We start from the raw sequence: 27,536 nt of genomic DNA, 5'->3' as shown, positions 1-27,536 counted from the left end.
GAATTACAAATTAAAATTATAAGGGATATCAGCATACACCCATTAAAAATTATATGACTCAAAATACAACATAAAATACTGGAGAGAATGTGGAGCAAGAATAACTTTTTTAAGTAAAAGAAATAAAATATTACAGTTTATGTATCCCTTGTCCCCTCCCATTTCTATTTCTCTACTCTCTCCCCAAAGGAAACCATTATTATTTGTGTGCATCATTTCAGTTTCTCTTTTATACTTTTACATTCATATATGTATATGAGCAATTAATCACATTCAAGTGTTTAACAACAGTATATGATTGCAACAAAATACAGCAGTATTTCACATTAAGCATTATCCACCCAGTTGAATGCTTTAAATATCTCTTCATGTTGTTAAACATAGAACTAATCTTTAAATTTTAAAATGTTTCAGCCGTTGTACCACATTCTAATGTATAACACATTATTTATCAATTTCTCTATAAATTAATGTTTAAATTATTTTCAATTTTGTGTTACTACAATTAATGCAGCAGTGAAAAAAGTTTTGGGCATATACAAAAGAACACCTGTAAGAGTTTTCTGGGGTATGTACTACAAGTTGGATTGCTGAGTTGCTGGGTATATGTACTCTCCACGGTCTTACTTACGGTCAAATTGCTTGCCAAAGAAAATTTGCATTTCTCTTAATAGTGTATGAGTGCTCTTTTTCTTTTTATTGATTAAGAACCAAGTCTCAGAGAGGTTAAGGAACATGCTTCAAACCACACAATGAGTCAGAGTTAGGAAAAGAACCTGTCCCTAGCACCATGTTGTATAGAGTCTCACTCTCTTGGATGGCTTGGATGATTCAAGGGTGCACTGCAATGAATATCTGGGGTCTCGGTTGGAAATTTGAGACTTGTAGTGTTAGGGTCAATTTCACAGTATTCCTAGAAGGTTCCCTTTATATCAACTGGTATGGAAATAGACCACAGGGGTGTGCCCAGTTCTCACTCAAGGAGATAAGGAAGTCTGCTGGACCAGGCGGAATCCTAAACACCTCCTTTCATGAGTTTTCTTATGCCTAGCCTAGTATTAGATCCACAAGGATGGTTCTGGCCTGTCACTTCATTATTTTGTTGATGGTATAATACATTTGTTTGTTTGAATCAATTACTATTTCTATGATTAAAAATGCATAGAAATCAAGATTGGATTTTCTGTAGCACTGATAAAAATGGGGCGTATTTCTGGTTATTAGTCAGAGATAACTTTATCATGTGACAATAGTGTAAACAAATATTTACAATATGATTTGGGTTGGTATATATCTGGCTGAGTGGAGCTAAGCTATTTAAAAAATAAACCTCAAAGTTTCAATGACTTAGGGTAATAAAGGGTTGTTTCTTGGAAAACTGGAAGTAGACTGGTTGTTTCTTTTATTAGTATTGTGCATATTTTAGTGGGATCTGCTATGTACCCAAGGCTGCCAGGGTAAGGGATGAGTGAGGGTGTGAAGACGGGGAGAGGGGAGGGGATGGGGGGAGGAATCACATAGATTTTATCGACACAGCCTCCAAGCGACATACACCAATTTCACATTTAATGCTGTAGCCAGAACTAAAACTAAAGTTTTAATCCAATTGGAGAAGAGGCTGGGAAAGTGTAGGGAGAAGCACACACATATCTGATGAACATTGGTGGTCTCTTTCACACACTGGATTCTTTAAAAAGTTTGTAGGCAATTTCACATTTCAAATTTTAAACAAAAGGGCATAGTTTTATATTACTTTTCTTTAAATATGCACAAAGGCAACTGTATAGTGAAGTTCGTACTAACTTTTTAAGAAACCGTCTTGAACTCTATGTTAAAAACAGCAAAGCATTTACTTAATAGTTGTGAGATCTGGGCAAGTCATTTAACTTCTCTAAACTTGTATTTCAATTGAAAATGGAATAATAATTCCTCACTCAGAGTGTTTCAAAAATTAAATTAGAAATGGCATGTAAAACACTTGACCTAATGCCTAGTACACGGTGTGTTAATGCAAATTTTTATTATCTTTTATTGGTATTGTGGATAGTCTAGTGGGATCTGCTATGTACCCATGATCATCAGAAGTCAGTATATTCTATAGGAAAAGGAGATGTTTGGTCCAAGTTCCTAAAATGAAATGTCTTCTTCTGTTTGTTCTTCACTTTATAGGTCATCGGGGATTTCCCAGGTCATGCCCTCCCTGGAGTCTTCTTCTTTGTCCTCGGTCTTTGGTGGAGTACAAAGAGTATTTTGAAGTATGTCTGCAAAAAACATAAGCAGACCTGCTACCTTGGATCCAAAGCATTATTCCAGCGATTAGAATTTTTGGAGGGAATTGCAGTAGTTACCATGGCATTGATTGGTGAGTGGATCATTTCTGTGTTCTGTTTCTCCTTCTGGATATTTTCATGTGCCAAGAGAATATTCAATAAAAAGTTAAGAAATTGCTAAAATGAATTTTGTATTCAAAACATCTCTCAATATATATTCTAAATGTATTCTACCTGATATAATTTGCTAGGTGATAATTTGTGTTAATACAAAAGCGTATTTCTTAATGAATTCATCATGGTAGTTCATTTGCCTACTCAGCCAAAGTGAATCTCCTTTATAGAATGGATTGGAGCCTCTGAAATACTTTTAAATCAATTGTTAAAAGCCTTGAACGAACAAGCCCAATCAGAAACCATTTTGGATGTGACACCAAAATAATCAAGCATTCATGAGAAAGTTTCAATGATAAATTGTCGCTGATCAGCTGTAGAGAGAGTTCAGGGCTGAGAAAGACCTTGCTTCATGCATTCGTCCTTTTTTTGTTTGTTTGTTTGTTTGTTTTCCTGAATTGGAGGAGGTTAGGGCAGATAGCTTCTAAGAACTTCCCATTGCCCATGAGGATTCCATGAAGTGTTCTGTGTTTCTGGAGTTCACTGCAGTCTCTCCTCCATAAAAGGTAAAACCTCCCATTTTCCCATTAGATTTTTTTTTCACAGTTTATTCATGATACAAGGCTTTACTATGACTATCAAATTACAGAGTAACTATTTCCAAATAGAGAGATTTCCTTGCCAAATTCTATAGATTAACAAATAAGGTAGCGTCTCTAATGTAAATGTTTGAATAACTGAACTAACTATATGCTCTGTCTGGGTCTTCTCAGTTATCCTTAGTTAGAGAAAAACTGAACTCTTGAGCATTTTTATTGGGAACCAAGGATAACTCCCTACTTTGTGGCAGCTACCCAAAGATGTAGTATCTAGGAAGAAAGTAATCAGCCTTTATAAGACTGATCTGGTAAATCCGAAACCCTAAATCATTCAGGATTTACTTTAATTGTTAGATAAGAATAGATAGTTGAACTCAAATCATCAGCATTGTAGAACTGAAATAGTTGTTTGATTCATATAATTGTCTGTGACTAAAATTGATCCAAACCAGCATTTGAAGTTTTAAAACAAGGGTAAAGCTCCAGTGCTAAACTTTTAGGCAACAGTCTAGAGAGAGGAATCACTGTCATAACAGGATATCAGATTGCAATAGTCAATGGGAAAATCCTTCCGCATCTTCATGCATGCTAGACAAAGCTACAGAGAGGGTTGCTAAAACTGTAATATATTTCTCTACAGGTATAATTGGTCTACAGTTTTTTGCTGGAGGGCCCCACCTGATCATACACAACGAAAGCCCATGGGAACGAGTGCTGCGTTTGCAACACTTGACCCTATATTTCTTCTTTGGACTGATGGGTGTGGCCAGCATCTTATGTTCCACCGTCAGTTCATTTCCAGTCTCCTTAATCAAGTTAATGATGTCAAATGCCTTCTTTGTGGAGTGTAAGAATGAGTATTTTTTCTAAATCTTTCTCTATTATTGGTCATTTATGGTAATAATTAGTGTAACCTTTTGTAATAATACATCTTTGCTGTCTTGGTGCAACTGTGATTGATAGGTATCTTGATGTGATTGTTCGTAATGTATTTTGGTGTCCTACGTAGGTTGCCCAGGACCTTCCTTACTGACTCACTTAGAACTGGGCAAGCATAGTCATTCAAATGTGCTTTATTCATATTTCACATCTGTCTTAAAGAACCACCTACAGTGTTTCATTATCTCTTGGTTGTCCTGGAAATTATTATTTCTACTTTTATGAATGAAAACGGAACTCAGCATAGAGGAGCATAGATATCCTGAGATGGGGCAGCAACTCACCACAGAACAGCTTTCACTGTCTACTAACTACCTTTAAAAATATTAATGAAATAAAACTCTGCAATTATGTGATAAGTAGGTCCAAAAATTCAGTCACATAAAAACATGAGGTCCTAATTTTGAGTGGTTATTGAAAAACAATATGTTTTATTCAGTTGTTTTCCCAGTTTACTATGTGGAAAAAGGAGAAAGCAAATGTTCAGGGATTTTTTTATTGCACATGTAAGAAATAGACTGATTACAGAACAACCAAAGTCCCAAATGATTAGAAGTTGGTTACACCCTAACTGCTGCCCTTGCCTCCCACATCTGAAGATGAGGACTTCTGCTTAATCCTCTACAAGAACAGGACTGGATGAAAGATGGGTGCCAACAACCAGAAGCATGGTTCTTGTTCTTTCCAGGTGTTGCTATGTTTGGAACAAACATCTGATGAAAATGACTAAGATGAAGCTGGAATTTGTCCATGGAATGAAAAATGCATTTAATTACTCTGTCTTGGGAACTTGTCATACCTGGAAGGTCCACCCTTGTGATTTATGGATGTGTTTCTTTCTTTCCTGGGCTGGTTCCTCAGAGCAAGTCTTCAGCTTCAGCCTACTCTTCTCTGTAGTCACCTTAACTGCAGCTCTCTGCCCTATCATGTTTATTATTCATCATCTTGTGTAGATAGTGCTTTGAAATATAGTTAGTAGAGAATGTCATGGTATGTTAGAGGACAGAGTAATGGTTGGGGAAGGGAAAGTATTAGATTTCAAATATTCCATTCTGAGAAGGCAACAATGACTCTAAAAATGCAAGAATGCATTCCTGTGGGAAGCAGTGGGGACATGCTCTTTTGGACAATTGTGTGTGTATAGAAACTTCTATGGGCAGAGAGAGGGAGTGAGACAAACAGTGGGCAGCATCTGGTTTCATTGACAAAGACAAACTGTTCCTGTTCCCCTCCCTCTATTAGCTTTTATCTTCTACAACCACACTCATGGCCGGGAAATGCTGGACATCTTTGTGCACCAGCTGCTGGTCCTCGTCAGCTTTTTGACAGGCCTGATGGCCTTCATCGAGTTCCTCACACAGAAAAATATACTTCTGGAACTCCTGCGGTCAAGCTTCGTCCTGCTCCAGGGGAGCTGGTTCTGGCAGGTGGGTAAGGGTCTCCAGCTAATCTACCAGACATCTCTGCCTATAACTTCTGTCTTCATTTAATGGGGCATTTTCTCCTAGACCTCCAGACACTTCCCTCCACTATGCGGTCTCTAGTGAAAATGTGGGTCTCTGAGAAGGCAAGTTATTTGGTTGGCACAGCAGCTCTGGTAGAGGTATTGTCAGAGCAGCTGGGCAGGAAGTAGAGTATGCACCTCTTCCTCACACACATAAATATCTTTTATGTAGGAACTCTGAGCAAATGCTGTTAGTCAAAAGCAGATCCCCATGCTACAGCAAATCACAGCCTAATGGTTAGTGAGCTTAGGAACATATGGAAGGCAGGAAATAGGAAACTATTATTTATTGAGTAACAACTATCTATTGGCTACTGTACTGAATTTTTACACTCTATATTTTACTCTGTTTGCACAACAATCTGTAAGTTAGCTGATATCGTGTCGAATTTACCAAAAGGAAGATTCAGAGAGACCTGGTTACTTTCTCAGGTTCACACAGTATTGGAGCTAAGATATAAATCTGGATTTGTCTGACCCCAAATCCCAGGCTCTTTCTATTTTATGATGTTCACTCCTTAATCTCAGTGCATTGTTGAAATTTATCATTTCAAATCAGTGCATATATATTTTGTAGAGACTAATAAACCATAATCCAATATACATATGTATATGTAAAGAAAGTATTGAGTGGATGCAAAATGTGTTTTAATTAGGGAAGCCCTCTCAGAAGAGATGTTAAGTTGCCAGAGAGCAGGGGCATGACATGATGAAGTTGTTTCAGGGATTTGCAGTTCACAGTAAAGAAGCATTGGTAGGTGAGGGGAAGAAAAATAAGGTCAAAACAGGATCTGACAGCTGTGGTATTTAAATATGTGAGGGAGTAGAAGGCCTATTGGAGCAGAGGCTGGTAGGGAGGAGTCTAGATTCATGGGTTTTTTTGAAGAAAATTTTTATCAAAAAAATGACAAATGCCCTATAATGTGATAAAATTGATAACTGGTAACTTTAACCAGCTAACATACAGAACTTGTCTTGTTAGATTACTTATCATTTACTGGGAACGTAAACTGGGTAAATAGAATTGCACATAAAACACTGTTATGTACTCTACACCTCTTGATTGGAATGTTTTATTATGTGCATGCGTAATAGTTTCAAAAATAAATTAAAAAGAAATGTTTTAGAAAGAGATAACTTGTACCTGAGAAGACACAGTGAGTTCATGACTCAGAGTATCTGATCTGCTGCACAGAAACAACAATGACAGATAAAATATTTTTTAAAAAACTTCTAGAAAATAAAAAAAGAAAAATAATGAATGAAGAAGAAAATTAAAAACAAAACAAAACAAAACCAAAAACATCTAACTACGGGTGAGTCAAATGAACAAAAACAGGGCAAGAATCCTTGTGGGCCAGACGTAGAATAGGAACGCACATCAGGAACAGCGATGAGCTCCAGGTCTGCCGGGTTCAGGTTCAGAGCAAACAGTTGTGAGTAGTTATTCTGGGATGAAGTCAGGCTCTTGGAACTCTTTAAGTTGTGTTGTTTGTAGAGTCTATATTCTTAATTGTTTTCCTTCGGATTTATCTCTGAATCAGTCTCCTTATATCAGAGAAAACATTTGGCATTTGTTTTTTTGGAATTGGCTAACTTCACTTAACATTATCTTCTCCAACGCCATGCATTTACCTGCAAATGCCATGATTTTATTCTCTCTTATTGCTGAGTAAAATTCCATTGTGTATATATGCCACATTTTTTTTTTATCCATTCATCTACTGAAGGGCATCTAGGTTGGCTCCATAGTTCAGTTAATGTGAATTATGCTGCTATAAACATTGATGTGGCTGTTAAAGTTTTATATTATAATTGTGAATTTGTCAATTTCTTATTTTCAGTTTTTGCTTTGTTATAAGCTTTTACTTTTCTTTTCCTAGTTTTTTTTTTAGTATGTTTCTCATCTCATTTATTTTTAATCTTTTCTATTTAAAAAAAAGACCACATTTACAGCTATGAATTTCCCTCTGTATAGTACTATAACTTCCTGTTTGGGCAATTTTGAATATCGCCATTTCCACGTACTTTCCTTTACAACTTATGAGTTATTTAGGATTGCTGTGTGTGTGTGTGTGTGTGTGTGTGTGTGTGTGGTATCAAACTCGGGGCTTTGTGTTTGTTAGGTATGCACCCTACCACTAAGATATACCCCCAGCCCTAGGAGTGCACTTTTAAGTTTCCAAACACATTCTTTTTATTCATTTCTAATTTAATTTCTCCGGGGTCAGAAATTATGTTTTGAATCTCATTAAGACTTCCTTTGGGACATAGTCTGATGTCAGTGGTAGAGGATACTTTATGTATTTGAAAAGAAAATATACCTATTCTTTGTTGGGTTCAGAATTCTATATTGTATGAATCAATTTTACATTGCTATAACAAATGACTGAGATGATCAACCTGTAAAGATAAAGGTTTATTTTGACCTGGGGTTTCCGAAGTTGAAGTCTACAACTTGTTTTGGCCCTGCTGCTTCTAGGCTGTAGTGAGGCAGTACATCATGATGGAAGCATGTAATGGAGCAAGATCAGTTATCTCATGGTTGGGAAGTGGAAAAGAGACAAATGAAGGGAATGGGGTTCAACAACCTCCCTTGAGGATAAGCCCCTTGGTGACCTAAAGACCTCCTACTAGGTTCTACATCCTAAAGCTTCCACCATCTCCCAATAGCCCCACCCTGGAAGCAAGCCTTTACCACATGGACCTTTGGGGGGCATTTAAGATCCAAATTATAGGGTACATATATTTACTAGATCAATTTCTTTAAAGATATTTATATTCAAATAAGAAAAATAGTAAAAGCAAGAGAGAAAACTCAGAGTCTTGAAGAATAGAATTATAAAGATAATAATAGAATTAATAAAAGTAACTAATATTCGGTTAACAATTAATGATTAATTATGTTTAGGATCTGAAGGAATAAGCTGTGTTATATCTCAACTGAGAATAAGTCAGCTTAATCTTGGCTCTTTTGGTAGAGAAATGATATTTTCATATTTTCCCCAATGCTTTTCCAAGGAAGAGCTACAATGTTAAAGTCTTTGAGTATAAATTTTTGATTACTTGGAGGTTTTCCCACCTCCAAGTAATAGGTCTAGACAAGTTTCCTGTTTGGTGACCAGCCAAATGATTTTGCAGCTTTAAAGAAGAGTGAATATTTAATACAACAAAAACACACACAATGATAGGAAGTAATGTAACTCTCCCATTCTTGGATTCCTCTGAAACAAAAGTATCTAGAAATGTAGGTAAATGTTATTATGCTTTCATGTCTTGTTGGTATGTGTGGTATATATTTATGGCCAAGACTTAAGCTAACAATATTATGTTGTGATTTGCTTTTCACCATATTTTTTCTCTAAGTATGGTCAGTACTAAAACATAAACTATATATAGACAGATCAGAGAAAGTGCCCACCTGGAATCTTGAAACCCTATGTAAGTAGATGTGAACTGCATTAGACCAGTGTTCAGAGTGGCTAGTTTTTTTAATAACTCATATTTAAACGATTGCATAATCTGCAAACAGGGGAATTTTCTTCCCAGCCTACAAAAAATGGTTTCCTTCCCATACCACACATTACATTTAAAATGCTTTCTCAATAACTTGGTCACATCATGCAATTTCAAAACTAAAAAGAAAATCTTTCATGACCCTTAATTCCATGAGTCACATTTTCCCAGTGTCTGTGTGGGAGGATATATCAATAGCTCATTTAGTACTTTGTCACTTCCAAGCTTCTCATCCTCCTGACAGCGTGGGGGACAATCTGGGGATGAGGAAGCTGCATCTCTTGTCCTCACTTCTCTCTTCTCTCTACTTGGGACAATGGTTTCCTTTGCTTCTCTTAGCTCTACTAACCCCACTTCCCCTCAGAGATTATTCCCATGACTGCCCAGATTCTGAGTCCAAACTAAAACGCAGACTTGCCTTGCCTTTAAGAAAGACAAAAGTTGAATGGCTTTGACACCTTGTCAAAAACCAATTGAGGGGCTCAGGATGTGGCTCAAGTGATAGCTCGCTGGCCTGGCATGTGTGAGGCACTGGGTTCGATTCTCAGCACCACATTAAAAAAAGTATAAAGATATTGTGTCCACCTAAAACTAAAAGATAAATATTTTTTAAAAGTCAATTGATACATGGACTTAATTGTGGACTTTCAGTTCAGTTTCATTGATTTTTAAGTCTATCATTATGGCAATACCAGAGTTTTGATTACTGTAGCTTTATAGGAAGTTTTGAAATCAAAATGGTGAGTCTTCCCCCTTTGGTTTTCTTTTATCAAGGTTTTTGTTTTGATTGGTTTTTCTTTTTGTTTTCAGTTATCCTGGATTCCTTGCAATTCCTTATGAATTTTCAGATCAACTTTTTTATTTATGCAAAAAAGGCCATTGGAATTTTGATAGGGATTGCATTGAATCTGTAGATTGCTTTAGGTGGCATTTCAATCTCAATAATATGAAGCCTTCCAGTTCATGAATATGAGATAACTTTCATTACTTTAGATCTTTGATTTCTTTCAATGATGTGTATAATTTTTGATGCACAAGTCCTGAACCTCTTTGATTTTTTTTTTGAGGTGATGGGATTGATCCCAAGGCCTCTTGCATGCTAGGCAAGTGCTCTACCACCGAATTACTTCCCCAGGCATGTGACTCCTTGATTAAAGTTATTCCTAAGCATCCTACTCTTTTTCAATGCTATTGTAAGGGTAATAGTTTTCTTAATTTCATTTTGGGGTTGTTCATTGTGTGTAAAAATACAACTATTTTTGTATGTTGATTTTGTGTTTGCAAAACTCATTTATTAGCTTTAATAGTTTTTTTTGGGGGGGTAGGTTCTTTGGGATTTCCTATACATGATAGTATGTCATTTGTAAATATGGATAGTTTTACTTCTTCATTTCCAAAAAAATCTTCTGTTTATTTTTCTTATCTAATTGCTCAGATTGGAATTTTTTAGTAAAATGATGACTAGAAGTGATGAAAGCAGACAACTTTGTATTATTCCTGATCTTAGGTGGAAAGTATTTGGTTTTTCACCATTGAGTATAATCTGTGGGCATTTATTTATTTTAAAGCCTTTTTGCACTCTAATCTTGAAATAGCATTATGAAACTGTACAATATAGAAGCCTAGGACATTCTGAAAGACCACCCATCCTCAAAGATGATCTCTGTTCATATTCTTAAAATTGATCATTAAATATCCTTTTAATTTTTTTCAAAACTGTGACTTGGTAGATATTGTCAGTATTATTAAGACAGGCAGAAACATCTAATGTTTTCTCTGTGACATTGGAGATAATGGGAGTTATCTTAGTTGTCAGGCATTGTGAAGCGCACAATCTTTGGGAATATGGTTCATTATTTTAATGTGTGCTTTTTATTTTAAATTACAGATTGGTTTTGTCCTCTTTCCCCCTGGTGGACGTACTGCATGGGATCTGCTAGATCATGACAACATCATGCTTCTCTCTGTAGGCTTTTGTTGGCTTTACGCATTGGCTTTCATTGTCATTGGAGCAAATTATGCTTTTATCACCTGGTAAGTTAATGAATTTTGTTTATGAAAGTTCCATTCCTTGATATATGACCATCAAGACTTGATAGTGTTGAACTTAAAATTCAAAGGGTATTTTATTCCTTACAATCCCATAAGACAGGGTAGCATTGCAGAAAATTGTCTGTAAGTATAAATTGCCAATAGAAAGAATATGTGTTGGTTTAACAGTTGGAATAGCTCAAGAGTATCTCTGCTGTGCCTTTGACCCATGGGCACCAGTGTCATGCCCACTGTTCTGAGTCTCCATGTCTTTCCCACCTGCAGTGATTCCTCCATTTACCTATGCATACACCCTTAAATTATAGCATTTCTTAAGCTTGGAGCCATTTTTTGACCAACTCATATGAGTTCCATTATATTTGAATGCCTGGTTAACTTGGCATTGACTGTAATATTTCTAAACAGTGAATGATACACTTATTTTATAAGAATCCTGATACAACATTCCATGAACAGGTAAGGAGCAATATAACAGAATATATATTCCTATTTCTGCTGCCTATTAGTTCATTAGTCAGGCCAATTATTTTTTCCATATTTTTTCATTGGTGCACTATAGTTGTACATAATGGTGGGATTTGCTATTACATATTTGTACATGCATACAATATAATCATGTAACTTTCAGATCAATTATTTAATCACAATATGTCTGTCATCTTGTTTGCAAAATTGGGATAATGACAATAACCTAAATGAGATCATGTATTTAAGCTGCTTAAGGCATAATAAGAACTCAATAAGTGTTATTGTTTTCTTGTTGTTTTTGCTCACCTCTTCCTGCTCTTTCTTCTCCTTCCTGTTTGGTATACAAAGAATGAGGTATAGATGATGCCTATGAGAAATTTTTAGTGCGCTAGTTAGGACTAAATTAGAGAGAGAGAGAGACAATTGAAATGCAATACAACAAATGGAAATAGTGGAAGAATAAAACACCGCTGGAGCTCAGGGAAGGCTTCTCACCATTGGAAGTTAAGTTGCAGCTTGAAAATAGGTAGGAATAAGGATGGGGTGTTTAAGGTTCCTCTTTATAAGGTAGTTAGTGCCAAGTCACAATTGGTTGATCCCAGTTACCAGCTATGAAGGCTCTATCTATCACCTCATCCTTCAGACTTTAGTGCTGATTGAAATCTTCTATCCCTTCAGAGCTCTATATATGCAGTGCTCAATATGGTAGCCACTAGTTACTGAGCATGTGAATTGGGGCTAGGTCCACATTTAATTTTAGTTAATCCAATTATCCATATGTGGATAGTGCTACCTTTTGAGATACTACACATCTAGCAGTTTCTCCAGATTTCTAGAATGCAGTCGCTGCCTATAGGCTTGGTGGGGTCTCAGCCTCTGCTGGAACCAGCTTTTCACTCTCTTTAGACATGGGTCCTAGGCCACCCCTCCTGCTCTGTTATTCTTTGTGCTTTATTGCTGAAGTGGCTCTGGCGCTAGGGTTCTGATTCATGAAACTTCCTTTGCCTAGCTCCAAGATGTCTCTGATGGGCTTCCAGGAGAAGACATCTACAGTGAGAGATCTGAGATGCTTTAGGTGCCCAGAGATTCTGCTTTCTCATTGTCTGCTTTCTACTGCTACTATTTTACTACCCCAGATATGATGAGCTCTTTGTTAAGGTGGGCTCTGCCACTGAGTGAAACTTGACTTCTTCCATTATTGTTATTCTAGGCTGACACCTGTCCCTCATTTCCTTAGGGGCAGGGCAGTTTTCTGGAATAGTGCCAGAATTCAAGGAAATTCTCTACTTCATATCAGCTCCCCTTCAGAGCAAGTCCACTGTCTCTCTCTGTTTCAGAAACCTTCAGATGTCTAATGAACTTCTTATCCACTTACTGTTCTCAGGAAACCAGAATCTCCATTCTTAGTTTTCCACCTCTCCCTTTCCCTGCTGCATGCTATTACAATCCTTTTGACCAGGCAGTTCTCACCACCTGGCATATCCACGTTAAACACCCATCTCTTTTATGGGTGATGAGCCCTTGCTCATCTCTCTTTCCTGAGTTTTTATATCACTTTAATCTCCACCAGATATTTTAACAGTTGTGACCTATCTGGTGATGTTGACTACTAGCTAATGTGTTAGTCTTATTAGCTAGCTAGATTGTATCTCCTTGTGACAAAGACTATTTTCATATTCCCACACTTCTTGACACATTGTCAAACATAGAGTAGGTGCTCAATAAACACTTGTTACTGTTTTAATAGATCTGTTTCAGAACTACTTAAATATAAGCTTCATTTTCTCAGAAATCATGTTTTATATGCGTTTCAGTTTTTGTTCTCATATTGCTCCTGGAAAAATAAGACCAGGAGGGTTCAGTTTTTCTGAACTATTGTGATATAAACTAAAGCAATTGCTTAAAATATGATGAATATTTAGTGCTTCCTTTCAGTGAGGTTGGATAATCCAGTCCTAAATTTCAGGCTAAGGAGTCTTGCAAGTCTACTGGTCTGGAATTGACTATGGAGTGATTTGGAACTTGTGCACAAGTGATGAAGTGTCAGAACATTTTATCAAAATCTATTTGACACAGCACCAAGATTGCCATGGAAGCATGACTATGTTATGGAACTGATCCTCAAAATTTCTGAAAGATGAACTTGTACTTCCCAGTTTTCCAGAGCAATAGTTCAAAGTTTGCCTGACCCAATCCCATGCCTGTAATTTTATCATAGCTCAGAGATGACATCTATGTGTTTGGGAATCCTATTCTGTACTTAACTTTAACTGCATCTCACATTTAAACATCTCTCAATTCAGAGTCCCTCTCTATGGCTAAGGAAGTATTGGCATTTATAGACAGGTTTTAAAGCAGTGATTCACATGAGCCTTTTTGAAGAAGAAAATAGAGATGCTGGAATGCATTCATATGAGAGTTTCCTGGAAATGCACCCATTGTCTCAGCTCTAATCTTTCTCATATTAAATAAAGAGAATATATGGGAGGAAAAATGTAGACATATACTGACATGAGTTCCTGGGATTTGCATCATTTGCCAGCAATTTTTTTTTTACTTCTTCCTTATTCTACATCTCTCAATCTGCTACAGGCACCTGATAAAGGTGTCTAACAGCCTCAGCTTGTTGGCTTTTAGCAACATCCTGTACAACTCAAAGAGGAGGAATAGGTAATAGGAGGAGCCATTAGTCTCTCTACCTTGACATAATTTGTAAAAATCAGCCATGAATTATTTTATTTTCTAGGAGAGTCTTCAGAAACTAAACTATTGGATTAATCCATTTCATTTCACATGTATTGAAGTTGTACAATGTGGAAATAATGCCTTTGACTTGTTACAGCAATTAACCTTTCATGAGTGCCATGACTTAAAAGAGTTGAGGACAGTGAGCAACAGCAGTAGTCCACCAAGGCAAGTGATTTTGAGCAGGTTTTCTTAGCTCTCAATTCAACAAACAGATGCTATGATTCTGCTCAGTTATTGTTATTTGCTGGAGGAGTCACTGCTAAGTTGGAAGTGACTGAAAAATCAACCACTGTGAATATGTGGGAGATGTGAATTCCTGGCAGATTACCCCAAAGGGCATTACCTTGCCAGATGTGTATCATGGCACTTTTATGTACCAGTCAGTGGTCCAGACTCTGCCTGGGGTTAGGGAGCAAACACGATAACATTTCTTCTAATATAAAGCTTTAGTGGGATCCAGAGCACAGGTAAAACCATGTCATATTGATAGGAAAGACCAGAATTTCATCAGAAGAAGAAAGGCAGAAAATAAGGATAAATATGTGAGTAGGCTAGTGAAGTTTTTCATAAAAGGAAAATGATTTTGATGACTTGATTTGTTAAATTTGTTTGCATAACTCTGTGTGTTTTTGGAAGCTATCTTTTATTGATGCACCTGAAAAGCTCGGCATAATCTTATTAGTAGTCTTTTGCTTTAACATCAGAATACTGAAGAGCCTGTGGGGCTTTTGCCACTAAGAAGCTTCAGATCTTCAAGTGTCAAACATTGTCATCACTACTTCTCCCAAACCCAGTTTAGATTCTCTTAACCTATGAACATGGTCATAGGGTGAAGAGAACTTCTCTGAACTTAATTCATCATGGACAGGGCCATCACATGCAGTTGAGTGGCCTTTGCCCTACACAGAAATATGTCTCTGAAGAGGGACATGGGGGCTGAATTCTAGGCTAGACTTGGCATGGGGCTTGCCTTGGGTGCCAGCCCTAGGGAAGGAGGTGTCTTCCTGCTTTTCCTTTACAGGAGTGGACATCTCTTTTGCAATCACTGATAGCTTTTACAATCACTGATGGAGAAGCGCCACTGATCGCAGTTTCATCTGGGTTTGCTGCAAGCCAGGGATTCTCTTTTGTTTGTTTTAGAAATGATCAAAGTTATCTTCTGATGCCCAATTAAACAATCACATACCACATTTTAAAGTCACATTTTTTACTTATAACCTGATTTAATCTACAAACATGTTCATGTAACTCTAAAGCCAAATAAAAACAATCTTCCTTTTTGGGTTGCTTACCCTATTTACACACAAAAAAATCTGGTGGTTATTGCATTACAGATATATGCTACCCTCAGTTTTTATTTTCAACATCATCTAACAGAGATGGTTTTCTGTTTCCTCAGGTTGGTGAAATCTAGACTTAAAAAACAGTGTCCTTCAGAAGTTGGACTCCTAAAAAATGTTGAACAAGAACAAGAATCAGAAGAGGAGATGTGATTTTGATGGGAATCTAGTCTATCTAGATAAACCTATTCACTTTTGCATTGTCTTTGCTCATGGTTTTGTTTCTTGACTTTTTATTGGAGATCAACAGGCAGAAGATGACTGCGGTTTGTATTTCTGATTTAGTTAAAGTATGGGAGTTTTAGTACTTTAACTTTGAATTCTTTGGGTAGTAAGTTCATTTGTACATCATGCACATCATGGTATTCAGGGACTAGAGTGACTTTTCTCACATCATGTATCATTTGATGTCAATAATATGAAACATACTGGCTTTATTTGCCTGTGGATATGCTCAAGGTTCCTGGCCTTGCTACCATTTCTAACTCGTTGAACACAGAACTATAAATGTTTATTTTGTTTCTGCAATGAGAAATAAATAAATGCAGTTACCTCAAATCCTTGTTTTTGTTATTGAGCTACATTTCACCCTTAGGTGATGCACAAGAAGCTGAATGACACAGAAATTCCTTTTGGTGACACAGCTCTCTCCGGAGTACCTGAGTCCTCCCCTGGGAAATGTAGATCAGATGTCCTGTTGAGTTGTGTGATCTTCCCAAGATGAAAGCTATGGTCCCCAGTACACGTGGTTGCAAGACCACCAGAGACTGGGAAAGGAGAGTTGTGGTGTTGGCTGTAAGAGTAAAAAGTCATTACACCATAGAAAGGCCACCCTGCACCCCCTGGATTAAAGTAGGTGAGGACTTAAAGCAAGGAAAAGGTTTCATAGAATACCTGGGTCAGAAGTCAGGGTCCTTTCCCAGTTGTGGGCTTCATACCTCTCAATCATTAACCTGCCTCCAGGTATCTAGTAATTGCCATGTGCTGAGAGCCATTAGCCAAGTAGGTATGACAATTTCCTTTCCAGCGTACCCCATGTTGCTTAGAGGAAGGACTCGTGGAAATGGGCCTTGGACATTTGCAGTGACACTGCATGTAAGGTGATCTTGCTCAAGGACCAGGGCGGATCCAGGTTTAGGGCGGATCAGAGTTTAGGGCTCTCCTTGGGTTTAGGGCGGTTCCAGGTTTAAGGTGTACCCTGCTGGGAATAGGGCGTATCCTGCTGCCTCAGGCATGCCCGCTCCTGTAGTTCCTGTTAAGTTCTCCTGGGATTCAGAGAGTATTTGGGAGGCAGAGGAGGTGGATTTGGAGAGAACGTGGATTTCCCCAGAACATGTTTGTAGAGTGCCGGTGTGAGTTCGGGAATAAAGAATTGCTGTTTGAATCTACAAGGCTGTGAGTGGCTCGTGATTTTGTGCCCAGCCAGACTGCGGCAGCCATGTCCTCTTTAAAGTGAGGAAATGCAATTGACTGCATCATGGGCCTTTTTCTGGCTGTCACATTGCGTGAATCTCAAAGTGGAAGCATGTGGACAGCTAACTTAACACAATGTCAGTCAGAAAGCCCAGTCTCTGCCATGAGAGAAGAGAAGAGGACTGCAGGAGTCCCCAGGAGAGGACTGACCCAAATGTGAAGGAAAGGAGGCAGCCATGTGAGCAGCTGGAGCTAAACGTGGGCAAACTGAATCCTGAGGCCTCCCCTGGCATTCCAGAGCATGAAAAGTGCAGAAGCTGCCCTGTCTGGGACATATCACAGTGGCGCTGAAGACAGAGGTGAGGAGATTCCTCAGGCTCAAGAGCTAGACACATTCATTTTGTTACACAAGGTTCGAAAAGAACAGGTACCTAAAGGTTTTCTTAGTTCACTCTGGCATTTGAAAATGCCCACATGCCATAGTTCTCTGGGGATCATCTGTTCTGACCTAGTGTGTCCTAGATCTTAGGATGCTCTTCTAGTCCAGCAAGATTCTATGACTGGCAAAAGAATGAATGAGCAGCCAGCCACAGTTACTTAAAATTGGCATCACTGGTATCTAGGCCTGAGCAGGGACTCTAGGAATAACTACAATGATTAAGATGAAGTGGGTATGGTAGTTCACACCTGTAATCCCAGTGGCTTGGGAGGCTGAGGCAGGAGGATCCCTAGTTCAAAACCAACCTCAACCACTTAGAGACGCCCTGAGCAACTTAGCGAGATCCTGTCTCAAAATAAAAAATAAGAAGGTCTGGGATGTGGCTTAGTGGTTAAGTTCACCTTGGTTCAATCCCTGGGGGTGGGGGGGAGAGAGAGGAGAAGAGACCGTGAGCACCTGGGATCTCATCATTGATACGTGTAAATATTCTAGAGCCTTTATGATAGAGCAGAATTGTCCATTTCTCAAGTCTCTGACACAGAGAATATAAGAAAGATGTAACACAGTGAATTCTAGGATTTAATTCAAAGGCCACAGTCTGGCACTGTCTCTAGCCCTTGAAATGATCAATAAATTGGAAAATTTATCATATCTTTATCATTGTATTATCAACTTTGTATTTTACAAATACCATTTTTATGGAATGACACAAATTAGCAAATAGTAAGATTAGCCCAAATAGGAAAGTCTGCATTTTCTTTACATTGTTCCATGAAGTCATGGGTCAATAAAGACAATCTATAAAGGTTCTTATCTATAAAGAATTATATTTCAGCATATTTTCAGAAATCATGACAAATATTTTATAACAAAAATATAAGGGTCTTCAACTTTAGATCATGGGATGGGGAAAATAATCTTCAGGCAATGCTTATCAACTCATATGTACGATGGGATCATTCAAAGCAATTTCTGTGTGCCCAGCAGTGTGCAAGAAGCTAGGGACATAGTGATACTCAGGCCAAAGTCACTGTCCTCATCAGACTTACATTCCTACTGGAGAAACACAAAATATAAAGTCAGAAAATCTATAATTTAAGGCAATAATTTTAGATCAATAAAGTTGAGAAGGAGGAACAAGAATGATTGAGTTGGGGTAATGACACTTTTCCTTGGCTGGTCCTTTCTCAGAGGCATTTCTCTGACTACCCTTGGGAAAGTAGCATCCCAGCCTATTCCTCTCCATCATTATCTGAAATTCTATTTTCAGAGCCTTTGGCTCTGCCTGGGAAGCCCTCATCAGAGAGCAGGTGGGAGTTTCCTCCTGTACTTTGCAATTTGTCTCAACTCTTCCAATCTCCTGGGGGCCTCATTCCTGAGGTTTTGCTACACTTCCTTCAGGGGACTCTCATGCTTCATTGCCATAACCAGAAGAAGAAATCCTTGCAAGTCAGGGCATGATTTCTAGTGCTGTTGTCAATGCAGCAAAACTGGGAGACATTTTACAAGGCAGATGAAACCCTGCAGATGGAAAGTCACTGTGATGACATGACACATGGCAGTGAGGGGCGGAGGTGACTATACAGCAATATCAGCCTTGGCTGTTGTCATGATAACAATTCCCCAGGGTTTTCTATAGTCTCTCATCTCCTCTGCTTGGCCTGCTTGGCAAGCTCTGAATGCAGCTCATTGTTGAAATGGGACGCTGGGACGTGACCATAGTGGCATTCTCTTATCATTTCATCACTATAGGATGATGTACTGATTGTATCTTGAATGTGGATTAATAAGGCGAAGAAGGAATTACCAGATGATATGGGAACAATGCAGAAAAGGACAAGAAGTTAGAAAATCATCCCAAATATAAGGAAATGATTGATAAATTGAATGAAAGAAAAGTGAATACACACAGAGACTAGACCCAGAAGTTCTTTATCTGTCTAATGTGAAATTTATATGGAGAGAAATTAGAGAATAAAAGACAGGCATGAAATAATATAATTTCCCTTAAATAAATGTCAGTGAAGGTAGAGCTTTGCTTTAAACCTGGATAGAGTGTTCTTTTTTTTAATTAAAAAAAAATTTTAGTTGTTGATAGACTTTTTTTAAAAAAATTTATTTATATGTGGTGCTGAGAATTGAACCCAATGCCTCACACATGCTAGACAAGTGTGCTACCACTGAGCTACAGTCCCAGCCCCCAATGGGGTATTCTTAAGAGGCATGTAGTGGATAGGAAAATTGGATTTCTGGACAAACAACTAAAAAGTTAAAAATATTTATTCTTTCCTATCATTTTAAATTAAAATTTCAAATATTATCATTTTATTTTATTTTTTGTGCTGCTGGGGATTGAGCCCAGGCCTTGCACATGCAAGGCAACACACTGAGCTATATCACCAGCTCTAGTCTAGTTGGAAGTCTAAAAATTTACCTAATTTTCTTTTTTAAAATTTTTCTTTTTAGATATACATCATAGTAGAGTGTATTTTGACATATTATACACACATAGAGTATAACATATTCTAATTAGAATCCCATTTTTGTGGTTGTACATGATGTGGAGTTTTACTGTATTCATATATGAACCAAGGAAAGTTATATCTGATTCATTCTACTGTCTTTCCTATTCCCATCCCCCTTCTCTTCATTCCCTTTTGTCTATTCCACTGAACTTCTATTCTCCCCTTCCCCTTGTTGTGTATAAGCATCTGCATATCAGAGAGAATATTTGACCTTTGGTGTTATGGAACCGGCTTAGTTCACTTAGCATGATAGTCTCCAGATCATCCATTTACCTGCAAAAGTCATAAAGTCATTTATTTTTTTATGGCTGTATATATATACCACATTTTCTTTATCATTTATCTGTTGAAGGGCCTTTAGTTTGGTTCTATAGCTTAGCTATTGTGAATTGAACAGCTATAAAGATTGATGTGGCCGTGTCACTATAGTATGCTGATTTTAAGTCTTTTGGGTACATATAGAGAAGTGGGAAAAATGGGTCAAATGATTAATACTTAGTTTTAAGGGGACTTTAATTCTGGGAACATAATTTTAAACTTAGATTTCCCTTTAAACATTTCCAATTGTGTTTGAGTTTAATGTTTTTAAGATCTCTCTTAAATATTTTAACGAACTGGTCAAGTTTCCCTAAATTCTTAATTTAGTCTTATGAATCTAATTATTAAACTTAACATAAATTTGTGGAAATTAAAATTTTCTTAAATATTCCAATACTGCATCAACTTAGTGAGATTTCATAAAGTCACCCTAACTTGGTCAATTAACGTTTATAAACAGACCTTTTAAAACTAATCTGAATAGAAAGCATGTTAAAATTATACATTTCTAAAATGCTATTCATACATCATTCCTTAACATGAAATATGGGATGATATGTTTTTGATTCTCTTAAACATTTCTTGTGTTTAATTCAAATTCTTTTCATGTTAAAATATGTTCACTATTTTATGTCCAAGAGTGCTTGTGAGATTTAGACCCAGAGACAAGAACAGGACAGGATTCTCAAAAGCTGACCTAAGGACACCCCTGGATCCTATTGATAGTTATGCATTAACTCCTCCACACAGGTGCATCCCAGCCTTCCTTGCTCAGGTGTGTACCTTCTGGATATGGAGTCATACTTATAATTACCTGTAATTACCTGTCTTTTCTGCCTACACATGATAATCTGCAACTCACACCAGGCCATCATGTTGCTTGATGGGTTTCTTCAGTGCCTAAGAAATTTAAGAATATCTTCTTTGAAGTGAAAAGCCTAAACCTGAAGTAATCATGCCTTTCTCCACATTTATTTCCTAACTTGCAGGATTATTTAATTTTTTACAGCTATTAAGGTGATATCCTAATGAATTTCAGGGCACTCTCTTGTACAGGTAATTCGCCCAGGAGCTCTGAGACTGCACATCAGTAGTTGTCAATCTGTACTGTCCTGAAGCAGAGACCACATAGGCTTGTTGAGTGTGTTTTAGTTGTGGGAGGAAGTAATTCTGTGACTAGGGTATTGTTAACAATGGAAGCCTCTTGTCTGGATCCTCATGAACTTCGGCTTTTTTGCCTGGTATCAAATATCCTAAAGGGAGTTAGGTGGGGTAGAGATTTTAAGTAAGAAGCTGTAGGTAGAGCCCAAATAACCCACCATTTGCAGATAAGTGACTGAAGCCAAAGTACATACACACAGGAATGAGCTCGCCCAAGTAATTGAGGGTCTTAGCGATTTCGAATGGAATAACTTATCTTCTGCTCAGGAGCACAGCCAGGTTCCCTTTGCTTCTGAGATCAAGTACAAGTTAGTTAACATTATACCCAGAACTTTGACTGTTAAACAAAACAATTCCTATTGTTTGTAATTCAGAGTGTGGTTATGCTTTCATATTATGCTTCTAACACAGTCCTTGACTTGTGCTCCTGAGCAGAAGATAAATTATTCCATTTGAAATCGCTAAGACCCTCAATTACTTGGGTGAGCTCATTCCTGTGTGTTCTTTTTCTCAGAACATTTTTTTGACGTATCTATGTTGTATTAACCATTCTCCTTCTCACTGACCTGTCAGCTTAACTCTGAAGCTTTTAGAGATCAGTTGAAAATTTCTTTTCAACCATTTCATACAGCCCTCTTCTGTTAATACATTCCTATAATAGGGAGCCCAAGACAGCATGGATCATATACTTTTCAGTCCTCTAATTATCTTTATTTTTTAAATTTTTTTTTTAATTTTAATATTTATTTTTTAGTATTTGGCGGACACAACCTCTTTGTTTGTATGTGGTGCTGAGGATCAAACCGGGGCTGCACGCATGCCAGGCCAGCACGCTACTGCTTGAGCCACATCCCCAGCCCTTCTAATTATCTTTAGGCAACAATTCTTCCTTCTAACTACAATATGATCCCCTAGGGGACTGCACTGCTTTTGTCTGTGGTGACACTTAAGAATCCCTTTCAACATGCAGTATTGAAGAGTGAGCTATAGGTACAGAAAGAAGACAGGGAAATCAAAGGAAGAGATCATTTAGATAAAATTAGTCCTAAGAGGTTGTCTGCAGAAAAGGAACCTGAGATCAGAGTTATTGGCTTGTCCAAGATCCTGCAATGGGTCAAGCCCATGAAGCTGAGGATGCCAGATGTGAGGGCTCTTTCCACTTCAGAGATTATTACTGCATAGTGAATGGCTCAGTTCTTTCTAAATAGACCTGCCATATTTTAAGTATCATCTACTCAACCCCTGACACAAAATGTTTTGCTTGGAGAAAGATACAACAGCTTCGTGCAAAGTTCTCTGGTGATTTGATTCTGGTCAGAAATCCAGGAGAGGAATAGCTGGGACACACGAGTGTATCTTAGTATGTGTCACCTTCTCCACTTCCCACCACTCAAGAAATGTGCCTTAAATTTATTCCATATTGGATATGCCTACATATGGATGAATTGACTAACTAAAAATAATGTAAAATAAGCTTAATCAAAGGAAAGATAATAGCAATGATGTTATCCTCTAGTGGCAGAGTGTGAAAACCCAACTCAGAAACAAATAATCCCTCATATCCTAAAAAAGCTTTTTCAACCAAAATGACAAATCAGATCCCCAAAATAAGTATAGAGTTTGGATTATTGAAAGAAAATAGTATATTTTATTAGAAATATAATCCATTTTTATGTGTCCAATTGTGTTCCCCACTCTCCAAATTCATTTCTGACTCCCAGCAACTCAGAATGTGAGCTTATTTGGAAATATGGTCATACCAGTGTAATCTGTTAAGGTTGAGGCCATACTGGAAGGGGGTAAACCCCAATCCAATATCATGTGTCCTTATTAATTTTTTTAAAAAAATATTTTTTAGTTGTAGTTGGACACAATACCTTGATTTTATTTATTTTTATGTAGGTCTGAGGATCAAACCCGGGGCCTCTCACGTGCTAGGCGAGCACTCTGCCACTGAGCCACAACCCCAGCCCCTCATGTCTCCTTATTTAAAGGGGAAATTTAAATTGAGACACACAAGCATACATTTGTGTGCATACATACACATACAGAATACACTACATCAACATCTGGGCCAAAATCAGTGTGATCAGTCTACAAATCTAAAAACACCAAACCTTGGCAGAAAACCACCAGAAACTGGAAGACAGGCACAGATTTTTCTCTAGTACCTTCAGAGGGAATATAGCTCTACATATGGTCTTGAATTTCTAGCCTACAGAATTGTGAGAAGATAAATAATTCTGTTAAGCCACAAAATTTGTGGTACTTTGTTATAGCAGCTGTATTAAACTAATACAGTCCCATTACTTTAATATTAATTTTGAGCTTAATCTTTTAGACTTCAAAATAAGGCATCTTCTTGAGTTAGGAAATGGTTTGCTTAAGGCACTTTGGCAAGTCAGGGAGGAAATGATTATCTCCCACATTTTATTACCAACCATAAACTGTTTTATCTTTGTTGCAAAGCCTATTGGAAACTTTGGCTTGGTCATACACTTATGTTGTTTAATCAGGTTGGCAAGTTTTCTCAATAAGTCTTTTTGTCATTCCTGCATTCCTGAGGTAGGCAGGGCTCACACTTCTAGCATAAACAATTTGTCAATGAGTGACTTCTGCCTTGCTATCTTTAGCATCAACTAAAGTTTTACACACTTGTTCTCTAGCTAGAGAACATTTCCTTAAGTATTATTGAGTGTCATATACTAATTATTAAGATTTCTGGGGATTATGGGCTTTCCTGTCTTGGAAAATGCATGCCGTTTGTTGTGAAATGGCCCCAAGAGTAGTTTAGTAGTTTTCCAGAGAAACAGAACTAAAAGTAGAGATATATATACACACAAATACGTATTTATTTTATTTATCTATGGAGAGCAAGTGAGGATTTTAAGGAATTTGTTCACACAATTTTGGAGACTGGCGAGTATAAACCTGCAGGGTAGATAGTTTGGCAGGCTGGGTAGAATTGATGATAAACGTCTAATGTAGTCTGCTGGCCGAATTTCCTCATCTTTGAGAGCAAACATTCTTTTTCCTTTGAGACATTTTAGTCTCAAAAGAGGTCCATTCATTTTCAGTCATTTGCTTTCTGAAAGGCTACAGATTTAAATATGTAATGGTATTCTCACCTGGAAAATAACTTCCTAGAGATATTTGAATAATATTTGACCAAATATCTGGGTACCATAACCTAACCAAACTGACACATAAGAGTAGCCATCACAGTCCCAAATGAATTCTGCCTCCCTGAATTTATGCCTTTTTGCATCCTCCTCCAACGTTGAATCAGGGTGGCCTTGTAACTTTCTTTGAGCAGCAGAATGTGGTAGAAGTTACCTGAATAAATAAGACCTCTTAAGACCTTAGGCGGTCTTATTTTCTACTATTGCTTTTTTGGACCTCAGCCTCCATCTGAAGAAGCAAGTTTTGTTGGGGGTCCTTCAAAGAGGAAGAGACTTCAGAAAAGAGAAAAACCTGAGGTAGAGACAGATCCAGACAATTTGGCTTTCTCAGTCATCTTAGCTGAGACAAACCAGCTTAGATCCTCCAGTTTCTGAGGACTCCAGATGACTCAGCTAAAAAAGATTGGTGAGAGGCCCTCTCTGGAGTCCTGCTCAAATTAGTCACAAAACTGGTGTCACTAAGTTTTGAGGGTATGTGTCATGCAGTAATAGTTAAGTGATATTTATGCCAGAGATTTCACTAAAATATTTTACAAAAAAAGGTTTAGGATCCAGAATATCATCTCATCAAAGTACTAGTTTACACAGGACATTGAAAATATCAACTCATCTTTTCTTAGGTTAGGTTACTACTATTTTCAGAAGGACTAGTATTTAAATAGGACAACTTCACTACTGAAGATCTTGTTTCAGTATAAATTCTGGGTTTGCTTTTCATCTAGAAGGAAAAGAAGAAAAATCAACCATTTCCTATACTATTCCTCTCAACCTAACTATGGCTATTTCCTTGACTTTTATATCTTGACTGTACACCTGTGCCAATCGGCTCATATTTTGGAAACATAAAAGGGAAGAAACAAAAAAGTGAAAATGGAAAGATTAATGAATAAAGGCAGTAACTGAGGAGGTTAACTTGAAACTAAAAAAAAGAGGAGTCAGTGGCCTGGTGGCTACTTTTTGGCCTAGAAAAGTTTTTTGAATCCTACTCCCCTGCCCTCCCTTGACCATCAGATAGGAACACAGGATAATAGGGTTGTTTAGATATTCAAATAGGTGACTTTAAGGGTTAATAGTAGCTCAGTTTTATCAGTGAAAGAGTTGCAAATGTCACTGGGCCATTTCTAATGGAGAAATTCAGAGACTTTTGACTAAGGTGTAACAGGTGGGAAAGTTGAGCTTGGTCTTCATCAATGCTGTAGGAAGCACAGTGAGTAGATTTGTGTGTTCTTAACTCCTCACTGGGTTACAGCACATGTGGTAGAGAAATAAAGGTGATTTCACAGATTCTTGACATTTCTAGTGAGTATACAATCATTACAAACCTTGATTAATGAATAAAATGAGTGATTTCACAAATGACAGAAAACAGGCTTCTGATAAATTTTAGCAGGTTTATCTGAATAATTTGTGATTTTTTTTTAAAAAAATATTTTTTAGTTGTTGATAAACCTTTATTTACTTATTTATATGTGGTGCTGAGTATTGAATCCAGTGCCTCACACATGCTATCGCGAGGTACAGTAAATCCAGCCCCATATCTGGTAATTTTTAAGGAAATGAAAATGTCTATAATCAAATAGGAATGTCCTACTAATAAAAAGCCCAGTTAATCTCTTGCCATATGCTACAGATTGGATTACCTCTGGATTAATCACTCCAAAGCAGCAGTTTAATCACTTGGAAGAGTTGTTAGATCAGATTGTGGTCCTCAGCCCTAGAATTGCAGATTCAGTAGTTTCCTGATTATGTAGTAAATTAAAATTTCTCATATCATTTGTAATACTTATTTTGCAGTTACTCAATAAAATTTTATTACAAATATTTTGATGCTCATATTTTTCATTTACTCCCAAGGAGTCTCTCTGACCTAGATTCTGTGTCCATTCATTATATACTCAACTTTTGCTTTCCGAGTTAAAATATTCCTGGTCAACCTTCAACATTCTCTGCTGCAGTCTGAAATTAGACATTTCCCCAAGGATCCAAGGTCCTTTTAGTGGAAAACTGTTTATAAATTAATAGATGTGCTTAGTAGCTAGAGCTAGAGAATATATGTGTGAACGCGTGGTATATATTATAAACATACACAAATTTATATACACTTGAATCTTTAATTTACATATATATATATATATATATGAATCTTATGAGCTTATGATGAATCCAATTCCAATCCAACACAATAGGCTTCTTTTTAAAAGGCAAAATATAAATTAATTAGTTCAAGTATTGTATATAGGAATTATCACATCACTCCCTTTTAAATACTTGACTTTGTTGTAGTAGTCATAAGTTTTCCTCTTTTGGATAAGTGCCTGACTACACTTACAAATTTATCTGACAGACATCTGCCATAAAGGGTATTGCTTCCTTCAGTAAATTCAAAGCAAGATTTCATGCAGGAGCTCACATGCTTCCACAAGATGAACAATGGTATATAAGTGTTTTGCTCCCTTTTTTTTGGGATCAAAGATAATAAACATTTCAAAGTAGCACAGGTTACATGAAGAATTTGATCTTAAAAGTCTAATTTTTAACAGCAGTCAGGGGGAAAAATTCTTTGTAAAACTTAAAAAACTACAGAACATAAAATTCAAAAATCATCAAGGTTAATTCACAGTGCTGAAAAACTGAAAAGGAGACTTAAATCTAAACACCAAAAGGGAATTTGCTAAACTCTATCAAATACCAATGGCATGGAATCCCCAGGATGAAGTATGGTGGCTGAAGCTACAACAAAATGTTAAAAACACAATTTTATTTATAGAAATATCTTTATTTTTAATGATTATAAATCTGAGAACTTTAATGTACATTTATTTCTTCTGTTATTCAATGATTAAAATTATATTAATTAAGCATGGAATTTCATACTTATGAAAATAACATGTGACAGCTAATTCAGAGAATCCTCTTGATAACAACTCTCACTGGCAGCCCTCTGGATC

General features: G+C 37.1%; 1 protein-coding gene across 1 annotated transcript in view; it reads left to right on the top strand.

The window, feature by feature from the left end:
- The window catches only part of LOC143408815 (transmembrane protein 45A-like), a 42,718-nt gene extending 27,015 nt beyond the window's left edge, over positions 1 to 15,703 (top strand). Inside the window, exons 2-6 of the mRNA XM_076868713.1 lie at positions 2,170 to 2,362; positions 3,624 to 3,830; positions 5,165 to 5,349; positions 10,831 to 10,976; positions 15,610 to 15,703. Of these exons, the coding sequence (XP_076724828.1) occupies positions 2,170 to 2,362; positions 3,624 to 3,830; positions 5,165 to 5,349; positions 10,831 to 10,976; positions 15,610 to 15,703 (825 nt within the window). The remainder of the gene's footprint in view (positions 1 to 2,169; positions 2,363 to 3,623; positions 3,831 to 5,164; positions 5,350 to 10,830; positions 10,977 to 15,609) is intronic.
- Positions 15,704 to 27,536: the final 11,833 nt, after the last annotated feature.

This window comes from Callospermophilus lateralis, chromosome 10 (genome assembly GCF_048772815.1).
Source record: "Callospermophilus lateralis isolate mCalLat2 chromosome 10, mCalLat2.hap1, whole genome shotgun sequence".
NCBI lineage: Eukaryota > Metazoa > Chordata > Mammalia > Rodentia > Sciuridae > Callospermophilus > Callospermophilus lateralis.
This window is presented reverse-complemented; position numbering and strand designations above follow the sequence as displayed.